The sequence below is a fragment of the Brachyistius frenatus genome, unplaced genomic scaffold, assembly GCF_029030835.1.
Source record: "Brachyistius frenatus isolate BFR_SWC_R1_liver_20210118 unplaced genomic scaffold, ASM2903083v1 Contig_27, whole genome shotgun sequence".
NCBI lineage: Eukaryota > Metazoa > Chordata > Actinopteri > Embiotocidae > Brachyistius > Brachyistius frenatus.
The window spans coordinates 953,424-979,134 of record NW_027210626.1 but is presented as its reverse complement, the minus strand read 5'-3'; the positions used below and the strand labels follow the sequence as shown (position 1 = coordinate 979,134).

The following is a 25,711-nucleotide window of genomic DNA, read 5'->3' as shown; positions in this document are numbered from 1 at the left end:
TGGATAATTTTAACATTTATTGAAAAGGCTTCTCGTAGTTCCTCTTTGTCACTAGCCTACTGCCATTGCAATAGTCTGCATTATATTAAATTTTTTGAAAGGATGGATAGTAGAATAAAATAAACCATTAGAACAGCATTCATTTGGTTTAAGATCTAATAACCATGTAATACAATTCGAACAAAAATAGTGTGGACATTTTTCAAGCAGTCACTGGCAGTAAAGGGAGCTTTATCTGGCTTATATCTGGTTTGTCCTTGTTGGCTTACTGTACTGCACAGATAGCTGTCTGAGTCCAAAAACACTCACTGACTTTCAGATGCGATTCCTCTTTCCTTAGACACCCACGTTTCTAACGCTAAACAAGTGGATTCACTTGTTTCTGACGTGCCAGACCTAATTCTGATCATAATTGTGTATTTTACGAAGTACCAGTGAAAGCACCACGAGAGTCCCCCCCCCCCTGTGACGTCACGTGGTGCCTTTGAGTCAGTCAGCTGAGGGAGGAACTCCGACGACAGAAAGTCAACCAGGAAACAGAGGCTGCTAAACTGACCCACCGCCCCGGTGTGACGGCCAAACGGCGGTGCTATCGACAGGAATCCCACTAGTATACCAGTACAGGACCTATTTAGTTGGTATTTAAGTCGATACAGAGCAGCGACATGGCTTCCCTTTTCAAGAAGAAGACTGTCGATGGTAAGTTTGCTCTGTGTGGGGGAGAAAAAAAAGAAAAGAAAAGAAAAGCTAGCTAACTTGTTTTTAGCCCGGGCGCTCAGGCTGCCGTGTTGCTCCCTGCTGAAATGATCTGTCCCCAAGTTAACTTGTTTGACCTGTTTTCAGTCTGGTCGAGTCACTAGTCACATTACTGACGGACGTCAAACTTAACGTAGCTTTGGTGAACGTGCTACTTTTTTTTTTTTTGGTACATAACCAGGATTACAGTTTGACCCTCAGCAGTAATATATGATGATATAAGGACGTTTTTTGTTGTTGTTGTTCGCTCTTTAAATCCTCTGTTAACGTGGGTTTGTAAAAGTGGAGGGTGTCTGTGTAAGGCGAAGTGATTGTTCTCCAATGACTGAGCAGAAAAAGGCAAACATCAGCCTCGGCTGTTATACATTGTTGGTCTTAACGTTGAATGTATGGTTTAATGTCAAATATATTCTGGCAGGTCACTGATTTGTATTCATTAAGATCTCTACACACCCCCATCCCCCCCCCACACCTCACAATTTTGCTGCATGATCAAGACACATTACTGTGAACTTCAATACAGAGACTGTGAAGCAGCTGCCTTACTGTGTTATGGAAAAACTGACTGCAGACAGTGTCATAAAATTGTGTAAAGCAGGTGAAGGCTGTTAAAGTATGACATCATTAGTAGTTGGGGTCTGTTCATTTTAGTAATGTCAAATTTCTGAAAAGCCTTTCGATCTGAATGTGTTTCCCCTCCAGGCTAAATAATCAGCCTCACAAGGTCAAAATGGAAAACCACACACTCTTTTATCAAAATTGATGAATCAAATTTTTCTGTTTTAAATTTGACTCCCGACGGCTGGAGCACCTCTTCTGGACCTGAATCTGATTTTTTTTTGTTGGAGAATGACATCAAAATATATCAGCTTTTTTATGTGCGGGTTTAAAAATAGGCTCTGTCGGTGAAAGGCAAGTCTTTTCCCAGCACTAGTTACTCCTCCCATCGTCGTCATTCCAGTTTCACCATCGCTGATCATCTGCATAGTGTACTTACTGCGCTGCTTCACCTCCGCTGCCTGTCACGCCACCGTCAGGTCTCCTCAGCGGTCACTTTTTACAGTCCCCATCTCATGTTGTGAATTTTCCTCATCTCTCTCTCTCGCCCTGGACGCAGTGTGTTGATGTTGTTTTTTTGCCGTTGCCCTGGGTCGGGTTGGATGAAGTGGATCCTGGTTATTTGGCAAATTGGGGTGGGGGGGTGCTCGGATCACACATATTTGTAGGACGATATCCCTCCCACTTTGAGACGTTGGCGGCACGTCACCTTATACGTGTACATGCAGCGTTCTCACAAGTGGTCCAGCGCTATGACGTGTCTTCACCGAGTTCATAGTTACTTCACTTTTTTTTTTTTAGAAACAATAGACTTTCTTTTTTTCTGGCAGTGGTCTAATTTGTTCCAAAAAGTGATATTTCCTATTACGTAGTAGCTCATTGGATATAGAACCGAGTCAATTCTTTAGAAATGTATCTTCAGCTCTTGCAATGTTAGCTCTTACTCCTAAAAACCCTGTCAATTTTTCTATAATTCTCTACACTTTTCTTTGCACATCTGTCTGTTCTGGAAAAGGGATCCTTTCTCTTATTCTTTCAAAGTTTATTTTTTCCTTCTTCTTTTTTTTTTCCTGTCGAATGTTTTTTGGGGGAATTTTATTTCCTATCTGATCTGAGGGTCTAAGGACAGAATGCAGTGTATAAAGTGTAGATTTTAAAGCCCTGTGAGGCAAAATTGTAATGTCTGTCTCTACAGATAAGAATGAATGACCAGCTTTTTCTTTTCTTAAATTTATGCATTTATTAATCCTCAATCTTCACTTTATTTGATGTTTAAATATTCATTTAGAGTTGAATTGGCTTAAAAAGCTGTAAATCATAACACCTAAAAGTGCCTCAGAATTTAGACTCAATCTGCTTCGGGTCACAAAGCAATTCAGATCAATCTGCTTCGGTCCTGAAGCTGTGTGTGTGTGTGTGTGTGTGTGTGTGTGTGTGTGTGTGTGTGTGTGTGTGTGTGTGTGTGTGTGTGTGTGTGTGTGTGTGTGTGTGTGTGTGTGTGTTACACTAATTGCTCGGGTCATCTTTCACTCAGAATCCAAGGATGAATGTGTGACTTGAGGGTCACACATTATCTCACTTGATGCCACTCGGTGTTTGTGTGGGCGGTTTCGAGCTGTCCAAGTAATTCCACAGTTGGCAGCATGTTTTAGATTTCTTCTAAAGCCGTGCAGCTGGTGTTGACCCTACCCTTTTTGAAATGCAATGCAATGTAATATCTGAATTGGATGAATTCTTTAAGTCGTATTCAAAACATTTTTCAATAATTCTTTTACCACTGCATCTGTTGCACCTTAAAAAAAAAAAAAAAAAAAAAACAGAAAAAAAGATGTTTCCTTGCATTCTTGCTGCTGGTCTTTATGTGTCCTTTGTGTTCAGTTGTCAGTTCCTGAATATAGAGATGGCCTCCGCAGCCTGCACACACCGAGGGGAAAAGTTTCTTAAAGCCAAAGTGTTCAGCTGAAATCTTCTGTTAAACTACTGCTGATGTGTTTAACAGGCTCGTAAAGTCAAAGTTTTGTATATGTAATAAAATCAGTTCAGTGTGTATTACATGTTGGCATGTCAGAAAGGTTGCGGTGTGGTGTAGTGAACGTCCAAGCACTGTGTCTCTTCCCAAGTCACAAACTGATCTTCTTTCCTTTTTGTTCTCTCCAAAGACATAATCAAGGAACAGTCGAAGGAGCTGCGCGGCACTCAGAGACAAATCACCAGGGACAGAGCGGCGCTGGAGAAACAAGAGAAGCAAATGGTAGGAGCAAATACACACAGACAGACACTAACACACACACATACATGCAACATGTAAGGGGAACAAATGCATCCGTATGCAAGGCGGGTCTTTTCTATAAATTTCTACATATTGCATCAAAACTTGATCACCCCCCCACCCCCTGCAACACCCACAGTCACAGCCCCAGATGATCGTTACATCCGCTACCTACGAGCTGGGATTTGAGCCTGAGTGGCTAATGGGTCTAAATGAATAGGCAAGAATGATCTGTTATGGTGGCTTTGCTTCAGGCAAGTGAGCGAACACACACACACACAAACACACAAACACACAAACACACACACACACACACACACACACACACACACACACACACACACACACACACACACACACACACACACACACACACACAGTTAACATTTCCCCTCCCTGAAAGATGAAAGAAGCTGACTGTGTCCTCCTCTCAGTTGTATTAAGTAAATATCATACAGGACATAATGACATCCCTCGGGAACCACATTTATTATTCTTCATTAATGCTTTCCGCTAATTAGTCTAGTTTTGAAAAAGCTTTGTTGTACTCTCTGAATAAAAGATACGTTGGCTAAGAAATGGAAATGACCTGTATGTGCAGTTTAGCACAAGCATGCCCCTCCTCATCCCCCCATTCCCCCACCTCACCATGCACACTTTATGTTCACACTCAGCCTTTACATTTACATGCACATACTGCATATAAATGGCACGAGCGCAGAGGTTGTGTCTTGAAAATTCAGGTATTTTTAAAGTCTAGCTGTTCCTTTTTTATGTATTTTTTTATAGAATTTAATAAATTACAAAGAGAATGTAAAAAAGGCATGTCGATATATATATCTACCAAAATGCAGTTATCGAACACTTTTGACAAAGAAATGTAATAAAGGTAAAATATTTAACAGTTTACCCATAAACTCTATTGTACTAACTGACATCAGTGCTCTGACATGATGAACTTCATTGCGAATTTAGTCATTATTAATAACTATAGATAAGAAAAACACACAAATAGAACCATTTCTAAATTACCCCAAGCATAGTTTTCTGCATTATGTTTTGTAAATAAAGTTTTGGTGTTGGACAACATATGCATCTACCCATATATCTGTGAACTATATATATATGTGTGTTAATATATGTTAAGCTACTCGACTTAACAGCTTCCCTCGAAGTAAGAAGTTCTTTTATTTTGGTCGTTAAGCTGATTTTATATCATTTTTAATCCATGACAAAAAGATTTCAAACAGCCTGACATTTTCCCCCCTAAAACCTTTAAAAACACTCGATTCGTTTGTAGCAGAATCTGTAAAATTCGCGTGACAATAAAGCTGCATTGCGGCTGCTTTAGCAACACATTGTGCATCTGTTGTTTAGAGAAATCTTTGGCCTTGTGGGCCCTCATTAAAACGTTAAGATTCCCATTTCCAACCAGGCAAAGCTGAACAGCTTCACAGTTGTGTGCTGCATTCCTTCAGGTCGAGGAAAGCACTATTTGCCCCCCTCCTCTCGCCCCTCCCCCACCACCACCACCTCCTCTTCTTCCTCATCCTCCTCCACCTCCTCATGCTTTTCTGACAGGGCAGTAAATAAGACATTATAAGCTTCCCGTCAGCAGTAGTCCCATCTTTATCTTTTCCCCATTAATGCATTCTTAGTTTGTTCAACTGTAGCTGACATTATTATTATTATTATTATTATTATTGGCACTGTGTTTTCCCAGAAGGTCTGCTTTTCTGCTTTTTTCTGCTTTTTTTTTTTTTTTTTTTTTCCCCTTCATGGCATTAATTTGAGTTGTACACAAGCAGGCAAATACAGACTGAACCGACTGCACCTGTTGTGATTGTGTGCGTAAGAGACAGACACCGAGCTGAGTGGGGAAAGCCTGCTGCTTTTCACTGCCTAAACATTAATAATTGATTGTTATTTCCTGAAGAGGAGGCTTTCAGCGCACACACAGTAACGAAGACACGGCGGTGCCGTTGCGGCGGTGCCGAGATGCCCGGCTAGCTCACCGTAACCCGGAGCTTCACGCTCGTCTCGGGGGACACTCGCACACGTTCACGCCCACACACGGGATCCCCGTTGGCTCCGTGTGTTTCCTGATGTTTACCAAAGCTAAAAGCATCTATTTGCTTGCCAGCGAGTTGCCACCATTTGATCCGGGTGACTGTGTTTACCATGTCTATATTTACAAGTCTTACTGGGGCTCCCAGTTTGTTTATCAATATAAACACATATATATATATATATATAGTTTTCATTGTCATTGACAATTCGCCAATACCACCAAAACCATTCATGTGCTGAGTGGGCAAAACGTGTTAACTGGGCTAACTAAGTATATAAGAAGAAGAAGAAGGGATGTGCACTCTCAAAGTTAGTATGGACTACGACACTATTTAACACAGAGCGATGGATGCTTAAAAAGCTCCATCCTCCATCCTTCCTGACTCTCTGTATGACGTGGTTCAGCCTGTCATATTGCTGAAAGAGGTGGAAAATTGGTGCGACTTGCTGCCACTTCTTCAATCATTAACTGGGGATTCTCGCCGCTCTGCCACAGCCAATCAGCAGCATGGTATTTTGGTCGGGTCAGCCCTGCACCTTGTAGTTGTCTGAATTTGTATGCTTTTACATTGGAACGTTATTTCTGAATAAAATGCTTATTTGCACTGTGAGGCAGATGACCCATGAAACCAGGAGACACCAGCACATTCGGTAGCCTCAGTGGATTTGTTCCAGTCACATGCATGGGGTTTTTACTGTCCCTGCTTTCTGTCACCATTCCGTCCAATGCAACCCGAAATCAGGACAGTTTCATCCATATTATGTGCACACTCGCACTCGGTTGCGTCTTCTGGGGAAGTGTACCTCGTGCTCATATCTTTGTTTCCCTCTCCAGGAGGCGGAGATCAAGAAAATGGCAAAGAGCGGTAACCGGGAGGCGTGTAAGATTCTGGCCAAGCAGCTGGTCCAGCTGAGGAAGCAGAAGAACCGTACATACGCTGTCAGCTCCAAGGTCACCTCCATGTCTACGCAGACAAAGGTCATGAACTCCCAAATGAAGATGGCCGGTGCCATGTCTTCCACAGCCAAGGTAAAACCCTCGATGCTGCCGTTCAATGCAACTGGTCCGAGGTCAGGTTTTTAAATTTTGAAGTGTCGAGATGGCAAGTTTACTTCAGTTTGAAGGCAGAGATGACTGCACTGTTAGTGTGGAGCAAAACAAAATGAAGATGTCCTCGACATCGACGTATGTTGCCGACACTTTGATTCGCACTTAAACGGCCGTTAGACATTTGATATCCATTATATTTCCGTCAGTCTTAGAAAAGGTAGATGTGTTTCTGTTTTGCACCTGAGCTGGTTTCAGTGTTTACGCATGTCAATATCTAAGTGTTGTAATTAACGCATTAATGTGGGTCCGGTCCATGCGTCGTCGTTAATGAAGTGTGAGAGGTAATAATTGGCCAAGAGCGATGTACTGTACAGAGTCCGACTTAGCAAACACAGACAGGTCAAATGTAATTAGGCTTCAAATTAATGGAGTGCGAAGAGGTGTGTGTGAGAAAGAGAGAGAGAGAGAACACGTGTTAATCGCTTAACATTAAACACACACAAAGTTTGTTGATGCGCACGCGCAGCTTTCATTCAGTTTATTCTGGGAGTAGTTTCGCACTTTTCTCCTGCAGTGTTGGAATCTATATATTAGTCCGGCTGAAAAGAAGTTTGTCAATGCAGTGGAGACAAAGACATGTCTTTTCTGCGCTGTCAGGCTCAGCTGTGAAAGTAGCCCACGTTTCCGCTGAACTTTCAGAGGAAGGAAGGAGATGCATCGTTTGTGAGTTACACTGTGTTTTTTGGGGACTGTTGTCATCCCTAATGGCATAAATGGATTTGTTGTGGTTTTCTAGTGCCAATTTTCAGCCAAACTCATATTGTTGTGGAACAGTTGACTTGTGAGAAAGTATCTGGAATTGGCTTCTTGGGGGAATCTATAATATAAAATCAGTCATGCGCTTCAGCTTTTATTTTTTTATTTGTTTTACCATTTGATTAAAAACTGAGGGGATTAATCTACTAGAGAAGCATCCCTATAGTTCCTTCATTACAGGAGGTTTCCTCAAAAGCAGCTCTTACAACCTGTTGCTTCTCCTCAGCAGCAGCAGCTACAAAAGTCAAGTCTTATTCTCTGAACCTTTTAATTATGTCTACAGACAATGCAGGCAGTGAATAAAAAGATGGATCCACAGAAGACACTGAAGACCATGCAGGACTTCCAGAAGGAGAACATGAAGATGGGCATGACCGAGGAAATGAGTAAGGACACATAATGCACACACAGCTCTGCTATTTACAGGCTTACTAAAAACCAGACTGTCAGAATTCATGGGAGGGGTGTGAGGAGTGATGGCTGCCGCAATCTGCTTTTTCAAAGTGATTTTTGTTGTTGTTGTTGACAGAAACACTCATGCAGTGTTTACTAGTTTGAATGGAAAAGAGCTTTTCTCGCCCAATGCTATCTCGCTCTGAAGTCCAAACCTGTGCCTGAAAATCAAATCGACTTTTCTGTCCTTATCTTCCCCCCCCCCCCACCCCGTGTCTCCTTATCCCTCCAGTCAACGACACTTTGGATGAGATCTTTGACGAGTCTGGCGATGAAGAGGAATCTCAGGACATTGTCAACCAGGTTCTGGATGAGATTGGCATTGAGATCTCAGGGAAGGTAAGAAATTCAAAATGAGACAGAGACAAACTACCTCTGATGTTATCCGTCCTAAGAACCTTAACTTTCTACTTCTTAGTGTTAGAAAACACTTTCAGCTCATGTGTAATGCGCAAGTTAAAAAAAAGAATTGAACTATTTTCCAGTAGGTTAAAACCCTTTCGTTTTTAACTCTCATTTTACAGACGTAACTAGTCTTAATGGAGTACACAGCCCCTGGCAAGATGAACAATAAGTGCTCCACATGGCTTTTACTCAACTGTTAATGTGTTCCAGCTGCCACATGGTGGGGCTCGCCCTCAGCTCTTCTCGCTCGGTGCAGTGCACTGTTTTCCTTGTAAATGGCAGGTTTTCGGTCTGCTGTGTGTCTGGCTCCCCCTGGGGGGCTCTATGAGTTATTACCTCTCTACACAAAGCAGAAGCCCACAAATTGTCCAATAAACAATCCCACAGCTGGAGAGAACAAACAGGCGGTTTAATGGAAATCTGCAAAACTGTCTTTGATTTTAGGAGGGGGGGGAGTCATTATTTCCTGCAAAATCACAATAAAGCACCTAACACATTGTTCTCAGAATGATCTCATGTCATGCAAAAGTGCTTAAAAGAGCAATTCAATAATACAATAAATTTTTCAGTCAAGCCTAAAGCTGAAAGGAGGAGCAGTCATAAACTGTACTACTTTGAAAAACCTAACAAAAGCAAATAAACATCCATATGTTTCACTCATGTTAACTGGAACTATTCCTATTCTATGTTTAATGAGTGTATGTGAGAAAAATAACAAAGGCTGCAAATGGCTTCAGTTTTTACAAAAGTAATTTGATGACTGAGAATTTAGATACACGTACATTAAATATGCCTTTTGGTGGTGAGTATCCAGATGTTGTATAACTTGTATAACACCATTTATGAAGACCCACAATATTTCATCATCAACCAACAAACCTGAAAACACGCACTTTGAAGGCACAGATTAAAGAAAGTTATTTTCTGACAACTTTTACAGGATTACTGATGCTGGAAAAAGACTTGTTTAAATGACACATTTAAGTTCGGTTAGCTTCAATAATTCAAATGGAGATCACACGTTATTTATTCTGTATAAATTATTGGCAGTAACATATATATCTCTCTATTTTAATTGAGAATAATTGCGATAAAATTGGAACAGGTCTGAGTTTGAAGTGGGTGGGTCCTGCTAACGGGCCTTTTCTGCCCATGTGTGATTCCAGATGGTGAGAGCTCCAGCTGCAGGGAAGACCGCCCCCGGCGCCGCCGCCGCCTCCTCCAAACAAGCCACCATCTCTGACGACGAGATTGAGAGACAACTCCGAGCTCTGGGAGTGGACTAATTGTCTTCGTCGTATTAATGTTCGTGTCACAAACCAGCGCAACATTAATACTGATGGATACGGACTCTGTTAGACACACTGGTTTTGTCATGGCTCAGATACTATAGGTGTAACAACACACATACATTTAAAGGCGTGCAGGCAGACAGATGTATATTAACACGTACATATTCTCACATTCTTCTGCAGGTTGCCTTAAAGATCATTCGGGCACAACATCTGATCTATTTATGCGAAAATAATATTTATTGCTGGAGAGAGCACAACTGGAAGGTGGAGCAACGATAGACACTTGACATAACAAACCAGCTACACTGTTGTTTACCACCCATCTGTCTCTATAAGGGCTACAAGTGTATATGCGGTCTTGGAATTGACTTTTCCCTTCTGATGTTTTGGTCAATCTTGATTCAGTCAGATAACCTTTCAGCTTTTACGTGACTGAAGACAGATGATCTTTCTCCAGCGAGTTCTAATTAGCAAACATGGTGATTCAAAGGAGCTTTTGGGGTTGTCAAATAAGCAGTTGGAACTTGTATTTTTCCTGCTCAGACTGCTTACCTGCTATTTTTGTTGCCGCTGGTGAATTTGATTCACTTTCTTTGTGGCAACACATCCTTGTTAAGGCATTCTTTGGACTCTTTTGCAATGTTTTGTGGGTAAATTGCCTCTATTGGCTTCTCTTATCATCCTGGGAAATGAGAGATAAGACACACGGCTTCTTTGCCATGCTGGTGAGGGGGAGAAAATGCATCATCACACGACTGATCACCCTCACCATACATAAAGAAAATGTCGAATTAATAACCATGTTTTTAAGATCTTTAGGTATACATAGTGGAGACGGACATATGCATGTGAAATGTGTAACTGACATCGATACCTTCGGGCGAGGGTGAAGCCTTCACTTTACTTGCATGATATGATGAGACAGATTGATCTGAGGGCAAACTGGCTGCCATTTAATTAGCGCCACTGAAGTTGCAGTGCTGTACAGACTTAGACTAAACTTAATCAAACACATTAGGACTAATGAAAGACTGGCATATCAAAGAGTTTTGAATCGATTGTCTGATGCTACTAACTAATCAAACTTGATTTGTTTCACTCCGTGATTGTGGGATGGCACCGGTCCTGCAGTCCCTCTTCTCTTTCAGCTGCTGTGCAGTTACTGTCATTTGTTATTTTAAGCTGCCTCGCTCACAACAGTAAGACACAAGACAAGAGCAACCAGATGATGGAGGTGTTTGCTGAAATGACACCGATTTAGGCGTTGTCTCCTCTCCCCCAGAGCTGAAGCTGACTTTTCTATGCGCTGATTTGTTAATGTCAGCCAGCTTGAGGCTTCACGAGAGTGACGACGACATCTGCTCATAGAAATATTATCTTTCTCTCTCCCGCCTTTTGTTTCTATATTGATTCCTATTGCCAAAAAAAAAACTAACTGAAAATGTTTGACTCTTGCATGTGTCTGACATGTACCATTCATAATTCAAAGACTTTTTGCAAATCCTCTGTTCCTCTTCCTCATACCGGTCGCTAGTAATTGTGAGCAGAATCAATGAGTTAACAGATTTTGGAGATTGTTTGAGTGCAGTTCCATGTTTAGGATATTTCTACGCGTTTTAAAAGGTGTATGTATACTCATTTTTGTTTCCCCTCAAAGTGACTCTGTAAAGGGTTATGACTTTTGTAAGGAATAAAGTTTCTTTAGGTACAATTTATTGATCATGTATTATGGTTTTCCCTTTTCAGGATCATATGATGAGTTTAAGCACCAAATTAGGTACATTTTCCATGCCTGCAGAAAATGCAGATGTATTTTTACTCCCGCTCCAGACAGATTTTATATTCCATTTATTTCCATATAAATGTCGGACTTAAATTTTTAATCCATCACTTCAGATATCAAGTCTGCATTCAATTCGGTGAATGTGGCGTCATCACTGCAGAGTCAAGCTGCTCAGACTTTTAAAATCAGTCCACATTGAAACAGCATTAGCAATGAGCATTGGGGAATCGAGCAAGTTTTAGAGACATATTAATACATGTGCACGTCATAGAGAACTGAATAGAAGTCAACAGATGGCTGAAAGGGTCAAATAATCCTCCAAACATCTAAACATTTCTAAGACTCCAGGTTTGCAGAATGTAAAGTGTATGTTGTCTGTCGTCAATAGAAGAAAGCAGCATGTAAAATCAACAGTGTGGTCCTTTAAACAAAAGACACTGGAATAAACTCAGACCCTTTTTTTTTTTTTTTTTAGCAACATAGTATCAGGTTAACATTTGCATACAACAAAACAAAAGTTTATCTTCAAGAGCAGTGGCATGAAGGCCAACGCATCTTTGAGACGAGGTTAAAAAGCTTCTTATGGCTTCATCTCGAGTGTACTGTGTCTCTGCGACAGCACTCGGTTACCCTGCTGCATTTATTCCCCTTGAGAGCGCTCCAGTTACACAGCCTTACATTAGTCACAGTGAAAACGGCTTGTTTCTGAATTAACGTGTCCTGTCGCTGTTTTTATGAATCCCCCAGCGACGCCCTTATAAATTATACAGTCTGTGCTGTTCACCCAGCCAGACTAGCTCTCCTAGAATGTATGTATTCACAGGGTAGTATACAGTAAAAATGAGAGATGTCGTTATTCATAAAACACATTTTACTGTTTGCCCCATATGAACTGAACAGATGTAACCTTTCAAAGCCTAGAAACTAAAAAAAAAACCCACAATTTCTTCCAGCAAGTGCAAAGGCTTGTACTAACAAGTACATCTTTGCCATATTTATAATTTCAATCAAGTTAAACAAGAACACTTTAGTATCTAACATTCTTATATAACACATATTTTCAGTAATTCAATCATTTCCTGGCTCCTCCAGGTATGATATAAGGTCAGACGCTCTGTTTTAGTTTGTTCCTTCTCTTTATTAAGACGTTTCACATCAGTCATCCCAAGCAGGTCAGAGCCGTGATGGCTGATGTTCTTCTTTGTGACATGTTGTCAAGGCGGCAACGAGAGCAAAACATCAACAAATATGACAAATTAAATCTATCTTACACCGGGGAAAGAACAAACCACAGATCCATTTGCTGTCAAAAAGTTTCACGTACCCCTGACTTCAGACCATAAATCAAAGAGGTTGCACACAATATATTAGCTCTCCAATAAATAGGTTGTGAAACTTTAAATATATTACTGTTTTGACTACAGCTACACTCATTTAAATAAAACATTTTTCATGAGACAGGGACAGTGAATTAAGAAGAGGACAGAGGCAGCGGCTCTAGTCACAAACACACGTACGACTACATAAGAGCAAAAGAGTCCTGCTGTTACATGCAGATGTAAATGTAGAGCACTTCATTTCATCAACAATAAATTTCCACTTTCTCGCGGTGAAGAAAAAAAGAACAAAGTCAAGGACAGTGTTGCTAATGACTGTTTTCAGAAAGGCACAGAGCTGATCCTTACTGCCACTCGTCTGCACTCTGGTGCTGATGGATTAAATTATATTTGGTCTGTGTGTTTAATACACTTTCAGCGTTCATATAGGAAACAAGGCACGGCTAAGACTCACTACATTTAAATGTCAGGACCGGCAGCTGCAGCATCAATATGTCCATATACAGTTAATGAGCATCCTCAGTTTCAACTGAGAACAACAACAAAAAATTAATATTGCCAGAGTTGCTTTTTGACAAACTTTTTTTACGAGCAGAGTTTTTCTGGGACACAGTGGGATTAAAATACAGAAGAGAAACGTTTCTTCTCAAGTAAATACAAAAATAACATACAAATGGCATTAAGAACTGCAATCAGAAATGTCTGTGCAAATTAAACAGACATTTGCTGCTGACAATGACACGTTTTTTATAGAAAAATTGCTAGTGCTTCATTTTATTTGCCAGGCTAATATAAATTCTCATCTGAATGTTAAGTCAGTGAGCAGCTGTGCAGGATGAGTTGAGATTTTTATTCCTAGGGTTTTCTGTTTCCTGTCGAGTAAAATTCAGTCAGACGATACTTCATTTAGAATTAACAGATGTTCACTGACTGAAGGAGCCTCCATCAGAATAGAGGATGCACACTCTCAATCTAAACCTTACGTCATCGGTCTGTGTGGTTTACTCATCTGTGCTATGCAGTTTGGGCTGATTTTGGTCAGACAGGAGCTGAGGTTGAGGCTCGTCTTCACCCGTTTCTCCCTTTGGCGTCTGTTACAGAACCAGACTCTGACCACCTCTTTCTCCAGATGGAGGCCTTTGGCTATCCGGGCTATTTCCTGAGAGGATGGCTTACTTTTCTCCACAAAGCTGCACTCCAGGGCCTCCTTAGCTCCGAGGCTGCAGAGTGAAACAAGGGACAGAGAAGAAAGGAAAACCCCATAAGACTAAATGTGTAGAATGGTACTGTATTTTTTTTTCTTATGTTTGATCCTGAAAGTACACACCTGATGGTTGTTCTCCTTTTTCTCTTCCGCTCATTCATTCCTATTTTATCGTTGTACAAGGCTGCAGGAAAGTCAAAGAACGTGTTACTTTAGAATACCTGTGGTTGTCAGTTAGGGCATAAAAACACATCTTGAGCACCACAGCAGTAAAGAAACACTTATTATTTCTGGCAGATTCTAATATAATCTGAAGCTCCTCTGGGCTTTTGATTGACTTAATGTCTGATTAATTGCCAGATCAAGTATCATCATATGACCGTGACCTTTGGTGTAAATGTTAGCAGCACATTTTTAAATAAATAAAAAAAATATCTCAACTGTCAAAAAACTTCTTACATAACATTTTTGAGACCTTCATAGTTCCTTGCCAGAGGTTTTGCTTCACTCAGGTGTCACAAGATTACTGGACAGTTTTCAACAGGCTCAGATCGGCAAATGTACTATATAATTAAAAACGAATTATTTGTCAGATTCATCAATAAAGATAAGTAATCTGAAGCAAATAGTTTTAAACATTTAGGATCATCAGTGTTTTATTAGACTCTGTAGCATTTCTTCGATTGGTCTTTAACCTACATGGTTTCGTTGTTAATATCATTATCAAAATTATATAATAATATCTTTGTAAATTTAGGATTTCAGATAGCCTAGTTATAGCCTACTAAAATTAGGTTTTTAAATGGAGATGGATGAATGTGGGGTGTCAACTTGAAAATGTCAAAGTTTATCAAAAAAAGTTTGATTCCTGATTTTAAGTGTCATACTGAGTGTTAGGAGAAGATGCAAGCCTTTCTGGGCAGAACAAATTGTTGCCGTGCACCCACTAATATTTCACTTTAGGTCTTTAATTCACATTCTCAAGTCAAAATGGCTCAAATTATGAGCTGTTAAAACAATTACATTCATAGACCTCCAGAAATAAAGTGAGCGGGTAGATAGGCTACATTTTCCAACAGATGTGTATCTTGCCAGGTGTACACAACTCTGGACGAGCAGGCCCAACAAAGGTAGCTGCCCACTTGATGTTGGAACAGTCCATCTGATTGGGGGGAGGGGAGAAGGTGTCTCCCTTTGGCTGTGTCGAATTTATAAAGTGAATTGTGCCTCCTAGTGTCTCCAATTCATTGATTTACGACCTATTTTTCTGACCTATTAAATAACAGCAACATAAAGTTGTGGTTTCAAAATCAAATTGTGCATTTAGTTATGAGTGCTATAAATAGCCTGATATTGCAATGCACATGCTGGGGAAACATGGGCTCAGGGTTAGGGAGTCAGTGGGTTAGGGTTATACTTCCCAATCTGACCCTGGTTTTACCTCTTCAGGCCTCTAAAAGGCTGGAGCTGCGCACAGTTTACTGATGTATGCATAATGCAATGGGGAGTCACAAGTAGATGCTAGTTTATTTTAAAAGGTTATAGGGCAAAAAGCTTGGGTACCATCATCCCAGATGACATTCAAGTCCCTGTTAGATCTTAATAATCATGTGAAAATAGCATGACTATAGAGTAGACAGTAGAGTAGTTTTCAAAAGCTGCTATGACACTAAATCAGAAGTGCTGGTTTTTTACCTTACTGACATCAGATAAACATGAGGCTTAAATAAATCCTCTAAATGGGGGTCGGTGGAGTGGAGTGGACGAGTGTGACTCACCACCGGCCAGCTCGGCTTCGTCCAGCCATTTAGACAGAATTGCCTTGAGTTTGCAGGCGTTCTTGAAGCTCAGCTGCAAATTTTCAAAGCGGCAGATCGTGGTCTGGCTGAACTCTGAGCCGTGCACTGCAGCAAGTGCCTCGCCCACATTAGTCTGAGTGTAGCCTGCAGGTCAGAATGAAGCAGAAATAGAAATACTTTGTAGAATACTCACAAAGAGAAGACAAGAGGCTCGGGGGTTGCAAACACAACAACATTTGTGGTAGGGCATCTCGTCGGCGGCGTTGAACAGTGAGAACATTTCAAGTTATATTTACAGGGCAAACGTACTTACCGAGTTTGATCCGGCGTATTTTAAAGTCATTTGCAAACATTTCTAGTTCTCGTATCTGTGGGGAATCCATGGCAGGAGCATCCTCTGGATCGCGCAAGCTCTTCCTTTTGGCATCCGTTTTCATCTCTGTAGTGGGGCCCCCAGGGGCCTCATCAGTTGAGAGGAGGGATGAGGGCAGTGAGGAGAAACTGTGGCTTATTGCACAAGAACCATTACTTAGGCCATGATCCGGAAACTTGTACAAACAAGGAGTAAGAGACCCTAGAGAAAGACGGCCAGAGGAAGAGGGCAAATTACTACAACTGGTAGTAAGGAAGCTAATATTATGTTTGCTTATCAATTTTCCATGCTAGCCAGTGTGATGTTATGTTTGAAAGTATATAAATCCCTTTCTGAAATTAGGGTTCTTCCCCTTAATTATTTTGTGTTTTCCTATTCTTGTCAAACACCTTGTAGCGCTTAGTGAAACGGAGGATGCCATCATTGCTACCTTTTACAGAGAGGTGGAAAGACGGGCACTAACACTGCGGTGTTTGGACAGATTTATGTCGTATGGAAGAAAACCTTTTTTTTTGTCGCTCCACACTGGGTTGACGTGATGACACCTGAGCCAGTTCCATTTCCTGATTCAAAACAGTGAGATGTGTGTGCGTGTGGCATAAATGCTCAAAAGAGTTGAATGTGTTTTCAGAGGCTTGCATTCTTTTCCCCGTCACTTGACACTACACATTACAGTTACCCCTAATTTAACAGAATCTCATCCTTCAGTTGTCACAAAGCTGAGCTCCCGTCTTTTCTGGTCTCTCTTCAGCGGAAGTCAACGACGCGCAATCATTGAACATGCTGCAGGATTTAACCTTGATTTCTTTTTTTTTTTTTAAAGATGATTCATTATTTCCACAGGTGGCTGTAAAGTGGTTGGATGATGTGGAGCTGGTAACTCCGGCTGCTCGTCATTAATGACAGATGACTGCCAAGAGTTCCCATATGGGCGGATGACTAATTATAAAGGGAATGTGATGCCGCCATTTGCATCACCACTCTGCACAGCTGCAGCGAAAACATATGCCAATGAATATAACATATATGTACTGCAAATGTATCCTATTCATCATATAAGACCAGACATTTGGCAACACTTTGTCTGTAATGTAAAACCAATGACGATGCCACTCCAATCTCTGCCATGAAGACTGTGCGCTGTTAATACCATCAATATTGCTGACTAGTGATCAATACTGAAACACTCCCCTCTTGTGTTAGAGGGGTTGCGGTGCAAACTGCCGTGCATGCAGTAGATGCAGCGAGTCGGGAGATAATGAGCATGCCTTGCTTAATCTCAATTAATTGGTTTTCTAATTATGGGACATATTTATCAGATACTAGGCGGGACAAACTTCCCTAATAGTGAACGTGGACTCAGTAGACAGTTTATTAGGCACATCTACTCCTTAAAACTAATACAGTCTTGCAATAAATCTTCCTTTAATGAATATTATATTTGTCCTTGTTTTGTCAAGGCAATTTCCGCAGGGTTGAGAGAGGTGAGAATTTTTAGTTTCTGTGCTGTTATTGTTATTATTATTTCTGTGTTTTGTTATTGACGGTGGTTATCCAAGCTTTCTTCAAAATTTAGTCCACACCCTGTGTATTAGGAGTAGGCTGAATATAAGAGGGACACAGAAGCTCAACTAATCAACACTCATGCAATTTTTTTTTTTTAATCAACAGGACTCCATTCGCTTTGTCGACTTTGCTCAGAGCACTGCATCGTATATTTTTGTACACATCCAATAAGTGTGAGCTGCAACCCTACAGCTCCTTACCTTATGTAAATTGAGCATATGTAGGACACCTCGTTATCTTTACAATGAAACCTGTGTTGACACACTGGAACAGAAGCTTCTACAGAAGCTCTGATCTATCTAAATGCTGCCTGACAACAGCGACAGCGGAGCTTCATTGGATTCGCTGTAACGGCTCCCACAAGCCTCCTGTATGAAATAACTGGTAGTTTGAAAAGCAGAGAGAATAAAAGCACAGTCTCCTTTCATTGTTCAGTTGAGTCTATACACCAGCTGGAGAGCAATGTGGCAGATTCTACACCAAAATTGTATGCATCAGTAGTTCCTCTTGTACTGGAGGTGTCAGGGAGACGTAGGAGGTCCTCTCTCTCTCTCTCTCTCTCTCTCTCTCTCTGTCTCTCTCTCTCTCTCTCTCTCTCTCTCTCTCTCTCTCTCGCTCTTAAAATTGCTTCTTAAGGCTACAGGTTCAGTACGTGTGCCTTTGTGGTAAAACCCTTTAGTTTATATATCCCTTTCCTTAGAGCTTAATTGGCAAAGGCACCTGTCTTACAATCAACATCAGAAAAGTACGAGTGCTCTGTGCACATTAGCCGTGCACCTTGCAGTTTTTTTTTTATTATAGGCGAGACGGGATTTTGGTTAAACTCTTTACCCCCCCTTGAGAACAACAATAGTGCTTGAATGATTCAGCGGAAAGCATCCAGTTCTCCCAACTGAGCTGGTGGAAGAGAAAAGACCTTCCTTGTCTCTGTGATGCCTGCACTCATGTTCCCCGAGGAGCTTCACCTGCAGCTATGTTGCAGCAGTCGTGTGCTGTGGAGACTGACTGGGCAGCAAGCCCCGATCATAACACATGCGGGCTTACGGGCTTTGTGAAAGCACCTCACAAGCCTTTGTGTACATGGACATGGACTTTCCAGCTGCTACACATGTTCACAATCCAAAGAGTGTAGCAGCATCAAGAGCTTTACGCTGAGCAACGACAGACAGCAAACAAACACCCTGATTTGATGCTGTCGTCAAAGCTGTATTAAAAGTATTTTTCTCACTGAGCAACCTAAAACCCACAATGTTGACTTTTCATCAAGCAGAAAGTCGTTATGGCTAACGTAGAGTCAGATACATCCAGCAGATAGGAATCAATATCGGCATTCATTTGGAACCGTTGCTCCGCACTCACTTTCATTTTAGTGCTGTTTTGGTGTCAAACCAGCCACTAAGGAAAAAGTCTGGTCTTTTAGTAGTTAAATATGCTATTTGCTGCTCAGCAGGGAGTGTTACTATGGATGTACCTATGGAGATGGGTATCGATCAACATTTGTTTTTTATACCAACACCCATAACTTCGATACTGGTTCCTGAATGACAATGTTATGAACTTTATTTTTAGAAAAATAAGATTAAAGTGCACGTTAGGGTATAAATCTTTAGTTTGTATGCAGTTTACAGAGGGGGAGTGTAACCAAGGTTATTTTCTGTATTTCTGTAGCTACTAATTGAAGTGATCTCATCGGTGCCTTAAAAGTATATTGGCTAAATACCCAGGCCTAATTAGAGTGCTGCTGCTGAACAAAGTTACTTTCTGCAGCTGAAAATGAGGCTGTTGAGGTAAAGGAGATGAACTGAGGGGAACTGCAGAGTTGATCATTTACTCTGGGTTTGTAAGGTGACACCTTTAACATTACACTTAATCATTTAATCCATTGTTGATATAAAAATGGATAAGTGCAGCTTTAAAAAATGAAAGTCATATTTTTCTCAGTCCTCAGCTCCATTATTACAGAGTTCTGTTTAATTATATTAAGTCTGTTGCTGCCCTCTCATCTTAAATACCCTGCTGCTGTTGAGCACTTTAAGAACGGCTCCCATTTTGTGATTCATCAGAGGTGATCGCTCACATCAGCTCCACCACAAGCTCGCTTCATATGCCTCCTAAATATGTCAGGTCGCTTTTTTTAAATGAAGTGGTCTGTCAATCATCTAATTGTTAATGCTGCCCTTAATTCAAGCAAAACTGAATCCTTTTGTCCTGAAAATTTTGCTTCCCACATACCTTTTCCCAGTCTTTTCTCAGGTTGCAGACAAAAGCTGCACACTGGTCTGAAACAAGCTGACTGACAGTTAAATTTGTGGTGCTTTCAGCCTCCTATTTGATCATTTAACAGTGGAGAAAAGTGAGATCATTAAAGTGACAAATTACCTCCTGGTTGTAATGAGAGTGGGCACCTGTTTAATTTAATCCCAATGTGTTTCAGCACAGCCTTTGACACCTTGGATGATACAATTTTGTCACCCCATTTAGAAAAACGGGTCTAAAGTCTTTGGTGTAAAAAGAAACTATTATATTTCCTCTAGAAAATCTTAATTGTTCTGTGGCCCTGAGATTCATTTTAGGTCACATTCTTTTTGATCTGTACTTGCTGATGATTGTGTCATTCTTTGTTTAACAAAGAAAATCATCAAAGGTTTCATTATTTTTTATCTACTTAAGACCTTCAAGAGTTGTTTATATCTTTAGCCTTTCTTTTTGTCTTCATTTTTTTTATTGAAAGAATCGGTATGCAGGACATGCTGTCTGATAGTTTTATTTGTTGGATAAGTCTGAGTGTTTCTTTCGGTCTGTGAAATGGTAATGTTGTCAGATAAGGCGCTTTTGGACCAGAAAAAAACTTTTTCATAGTTCAAAGAAGTGTTGGAGGAAGTTCCCCATTTTTTTTTTTTTTTTTTTTTTTGTCTCTGCACTGTGGGAACTAAGAATCATTTAAGTTCCAGAAACCCCAATTTTTGGGGACTTTTATACCTCCTACTTCAGGGTAGGTACTTTCACAGCACAAGAGGAACTACAGAGATGTAAATGATGGTGGTGTTTCAGACAGTGCTTTCTTACAGGGAAACTGAAGCTGTTATATCACTCTTTTCAAAACCACCAGAATTTTTTGACAAAAGCAGTAATTCCCCCCCCCCCCACCGAGAATACAGGAGTCCCTGGTCTTGATCACTTTGTTTATTTGTTATTGTGGTGTTTAGTTAGTTCAGTTTAGTTCGGATCTGAACGAAATAGTCAAAGTCCCCAGAACTGTTTAGTTGGAAAGAGCGTGTTTTTTAGCATCACTTATGAAAGCTGCGGAGTTTGAGGAAAGAGCCTATTATCAATACAAGTTGAGGGACGTCCTTCTTTTCTTTTAGTTTTTTCTGTTATGACTTGCAGTTAATATTAATTGTCATTAACCTCACCTAACTGGAATGTTCAATATGATGAACAGTTTTTGTCAGGTACACTTGAAACTAGTGCACCACAAGTACCATTACTCCTGACATGTTTTCAACTCTGCCCTCCAGACAGGAGGCCAAGCAAGTGGCTCGCCCTCTGTGACAATTGTGCTAAAGAGCTTGAGTGAGGTAATCAAGGCTAAAATAGATTTGAACTGGTAGCAGATTTTAAATTAAAAGGGAAAAAAAGCAAATTTTCTGCTCAATTTACTGGGCTTTAACTGCAGGCAAGGAGAGGAAATGAGCGTGCATGCGTGCGTGCGTGTGTGTGTGCGTAGCTGATCTTTACCTTGCAATGGGTTTGCAGCACTCACCATGTTAGGGTGAGGGACACCACAGGTCTGCAGGATACGAGTCTGAGAAATACTGGCAGAGAGCATTTCCTGTGCTACACAGGGAAAGAGGGAAAGAGAGAAAGAGAGAGGCTGTTGTTATCATAATCACCATCATCATTACTGTGTAGTGTTATTGTCGCTGTCTGCAGAGTAATCATCATTAATATCCCTGATAACCATCTCTGTGAGGACGGCATTGTAATATGAGCATAATCAGCATGCGTTACGCTTTTTCAGTGTGACTCTCCAATGAGATATCTGATTGGCTGCCTCAAACCCAAACAAGAGTCTGACTCAACTGATGTATCCACACATGACACTTTGGCACTTTTTCCACCAATGCAGTGCTGGTGTTTTATCTAGATCTAGTTCTATGCATTTCCACTGAAAAAAGACTGGTGCAGGTGCCAAAAAGCTGGCACCTCTCCAGCGCCACAAAACTGCTGGACCAAAAGTTGTAACCACTGACGTTTGTGACAATGGGAGGGTTAACGACAGAGAGCAGAATATGCAGCAAGTCCAAATTGTGGTTGAATCCAAAAGAGGTGTTTAGGGACACTCAGAAATTCCATCGTTAAAAGAAAAAAAAAAAAATCAAACTAATTTGAAAATTTTACTGAATATGATTAATTTATTTTTTCTTCACATATTATATATCCTCCCAGTTGACCTTATATGCTTCATGTCTCACTGTGATTATAAGGCAGTTTAAATTACAGAGAACCAGACAATTTTTCAGACAAGTTATTTCAAATGTTGTCATGCAGTGCCAGAATGCAGATTTGGTGCAGATTCTCTTGCTCTGCGTGCATGTGTGTGTGTGTGTGTGTGTGGGCGTGTTTGAGAAGATTTACATGCTGCATCAGCAGTGCACTGAATTGACAAATCATACCTTTTCAGTCTTCAGAAATACTACATACCATATCTGCCCCTACAGCTCCTCCCACTTAGTTTCTTCACAGCATTTATGAGGAATATGTTTTTTTTGGAGTGGATGGCAGAGTGGTGTTGTGGTTCACCCTGTTGCCTCACAGCAAAAAGACACACAACTTACATGTTGTCTCTCTGCCTCCATAGGTTTTCTATGGGTGCCCCACCTCCCCTCTGCGGTCATGCATGTTAGGTTAATTGGTGGTGATATTTGGGGACTATAAATTGGCCACAGGTGTGAATCGTTGGTCACCTGTCTTTCCGCCCTCTGACTGATTGGTGATCTGCCCATGGTTTACCAGCTGGGATAGGTTCTTGTCCACAACACCCTTTGAACCCTTTGTACAACAGGTTAGCCCTGTATCAGAACTGTCTGACACTGTAAAAAGCACTGAAATAAATGCATATATAATATGTTATATTATATATATTTATACATTAACTAACTAACTGATGAACCTGCTCATTGTTTCACTACTAGATTCAACACACCTTTTCTCTCTTAGTTGTCACAAATTCTCCCACCACTCACACTCACCTGCCATCATGCCATAGGTGGCCTGCTGGTTGCTGTAGTGACAAGGGGTGACGGGGTAATGTAAGCTCGGGGGGCCATTGCCAAGAGCATTGCTGAGGGAGGAAGTGGACAGGTGCATGTGGGAGCGCTTGGAGGGCTGACCCAGGGACAGCCCAGAAGATACTGACGGAGACAAACGTGGTTACAGTCTGAGCAGAGAACAGACAACAGAAAACTGGAGAGATGTTTAAGTTAGGATCTGATCTTAGCACAGGTCAGCTTTGAATGCAGTGTTCAATAAACTGTTACACACTTTTAAAAACTTATATTTAAAAAAAAAAAAACTTCTGACAGCTCTTGTATGTGTTGGAATAAGATATTTAAATATGACTTCATAGTAAGTAGATTCTCAGCGATGCGCATCTTGTCACATACATTATACCTTTGCACTGAAAGCCCTGTTTAACTTTTCTGGTCAGAAATATAATGCAAATTGTTTTAGCTGGCAAGCTAAAGTAAAAAGATAGTATCCTCTGCTAATTACATCATTATTTATGTTTTTATTCAGCTTGGCGTTCACTCCAAGCTCTAATAAATGTTTACTGGTATTGTTAAGATGCAATCCGAGAAGGTAAAGTAACACTGATGATGTATCAGAGGGATTTAACAAAGGCTTATGAGGCAGTCTTAAACATCAACAAAAACACTATCATTGTTGACAATCCTGCCACATTTGTGAATTTTGCTTGTTTTCTATGGCCATATTTAATGTCAGTCACCGTCTCACTAGAAGACAAGACAGGTCAACATGTCGCGGCTTAGCAATGGCCTTAAAATGCCACAACTGATCTGAGTGAAGAAAATTCACATTTTAACTGGATATGTTTACCCGGCTGCTATGTAAATGCATTGTATGATTAATGTTCTGCATGATCTAATCCTGTCTATTCAAAGCTGTGACAATCAGCAGGCACTAAAACCTCCAGGAAGTTTCCCCCACAATGCTCCACCAAGAAAAAGACCTCTTCAGAGTTTGTCATACTGATAACATATCCTCAATGCAATTATCCTCTGAGTAGAGACAGCTGGGCCAAACTAGCTGATTAGACACATTTACATAATTTGGATTGGATTTGAATAAATGTATTTTCTAATTCAAATTATCCTCCAAATCGCCTGAGAATACAACTGTGCCTTGATAAGGTACTATTAGTGCACAGTCCAAAAAACAGTTGGGTCAATTATAGGTCGAGAGGAGCAACTTGTAGCCCTACATGTACACAGTATTGCTGTATAATCAATGGAAGGCAAATCCCTCTGGAACAGGTTCATGCACACTGTATCACAGCAGGAAATGCCACAATCGCAAAGTCTTATGCTGAAGTGGAATATTGAAGTGGTTGTATCTTCCTGCAGCTGGGAATTAGTATCATGACAACATCATGTGGATTATGGTTCATGATAATAAGACATTATTACAAGTAGGTCAGAGGTCACACTAGAAGGAATAGAAATATACAAAAGCGAATCTGTTTACCATTACAAAATAATATTTGGAGCCCACTTTACCTGCAGAGACCATGCTGTGAGCGTGAGCGGTCGTTGGCAGACAGTCACTGGTAGGACCATGGTGCATGAGGATTGGCAAGGGTGAGTCTCCTGCCAGTGAGGTGAAAGAGTCAGCACCAAATGCCTGACATGCCATCTTTTCTCTTGGCTCTCTCGAATGGTTCCAAAAGTACGCTGGAGGTTAACGAGATCCTTTAACAGGTTTCTTCACTTCCCCTTCTCTTGCTTTATTTGTTTTTGTCTCCCATTGTTGCTTTGCTTGTTTTTTCTCATCCGCCCTCTTGAAATCTGTTTCCTTGCCTTCCTTCCTTGTGACTGGTTATGCCTTGTCTTACTTTGTCTTGGCTTTTGTCTTTCGTCTTGTCTTCCTTGGCCTTCTCTTGTTCTGCCCTGTCTCCTTCGGGCTGCGTCTAGTCTCCTTTCACCTCGTCTTTTGTCTTCTTGACTTGTCCTTTTCTCTTGCTCAGTCAAGCATTCGTCTCCCTTTAGTCGCTTGGGAATATGCAAAAGCTGTGATAGGTTACTTTTTTTTTTCTCAAAGAGAAAAGGATGTCAGCACTTCAGGCAGAACTGTTCACGGTTTTAGGCACAACTCTACCCCTAACCAAGCCTCTTGATGATGAATAGCGAGGAGCCTGAGGTTCAAGCTACAATCACTGCAATGCTTGCTGATATGCGTTTCTCAACTGCAGAGGTTTCTCTCATTAAGGCCTCCTCAATGCATCGCCCTGTCTTTTTACACTATAATAGATGCAGGGAAGTCAGTGTCTGTCATGCCCTCAGCATTTTTCTGCCCCTGTCTACTGCAGGTATTTATATCCCACCCACCTACAACTAACCACCCCCTCTGGACCTATAAGATCCCCTATTTCCTATAGAGCCGCTCATCCCCCACCTACCAATTCCATGTCAGTGCTGTTATTGCTTGTGTTTGTACTTACCTGCGTTCTTCTCATCCCGTTTCCAAATCCAGGATTAGGGTACAGAGCGGCAGAGAAACCCGATCCCCTCCTCTCCTCTCCCCCTCCCGCTCCCTCTCCATCTCTCTCCCTGATTGCAGGATTGTGTAGTAGCAATGAGAAAGTAAAGTGAACACTGAAAAGGCTCCTTAAAGTGACAAAAATTGCTGTGTGATGATAGATAATATAGTTTGACATGGAGCATTGCTGTAAACGG

The 25,711-nt window shown here is 41.0% G+C and overlaps 2 protein-coding genes across 2 annotated transcripts; one reads left to right on the top strand and one right to left on the bottom strand.

Moving 5' to 3' along the window:
• Nucleotides 1-500: 500 nt before the first annotated feature.
• On the top strand, nt 501-11,388 carry chmp2ba (charged multivesicular body protein 2Ba). The gene is made up of 6 exons (XM_069698487.1): nt 501-699; nt 3,474-3,565; nt 6,489-6,683; nt 7,804-7,906; nt 8,206-8,312; nt 9,545-11,388. Exons 1-6 carry the CDS (start codon nt 666-668, stop codon nt 9,662-9,664), a joined length of 651 nt encoding a protein of 216 aa, XP_069554588.1. The 5' UTR covers nt 501-665; the 3' UTR covers nt 9,665-11,388.
• A 1,968-nt stretch (nt 11,389-13,356) lies between these two features.
• Nucleotides 13,357-25,292, bottom strand: pou1f1 (POU class 1 homeobox 1). The gene is made up of 7 exons (XM_069698436.1): nt 24,536-25,292; nt 22,988-23,149; nt 21,474-21,572; nt 16,110-16,370; nt 15,776-15,940; nt 14,121-14,181; nt 13,357-14,013 (listed from the first exon to the last, which is right to left on the bottom strand). The coding sequence occupies exons 1-7, from the start codon at nt 24,669-24,671 to the stop codon at nt 13,773-13,775; spliced, it is 1,125 nt and encodes a 374-aa protein (XP_069554537.1). The 5' UTR covers nt 24,672-25,292; the 3' UTR covers nt 13,357-13,772.
• Between the last annotated feature and the right edge of the window lie 419 nt (nt 25,293-25,711).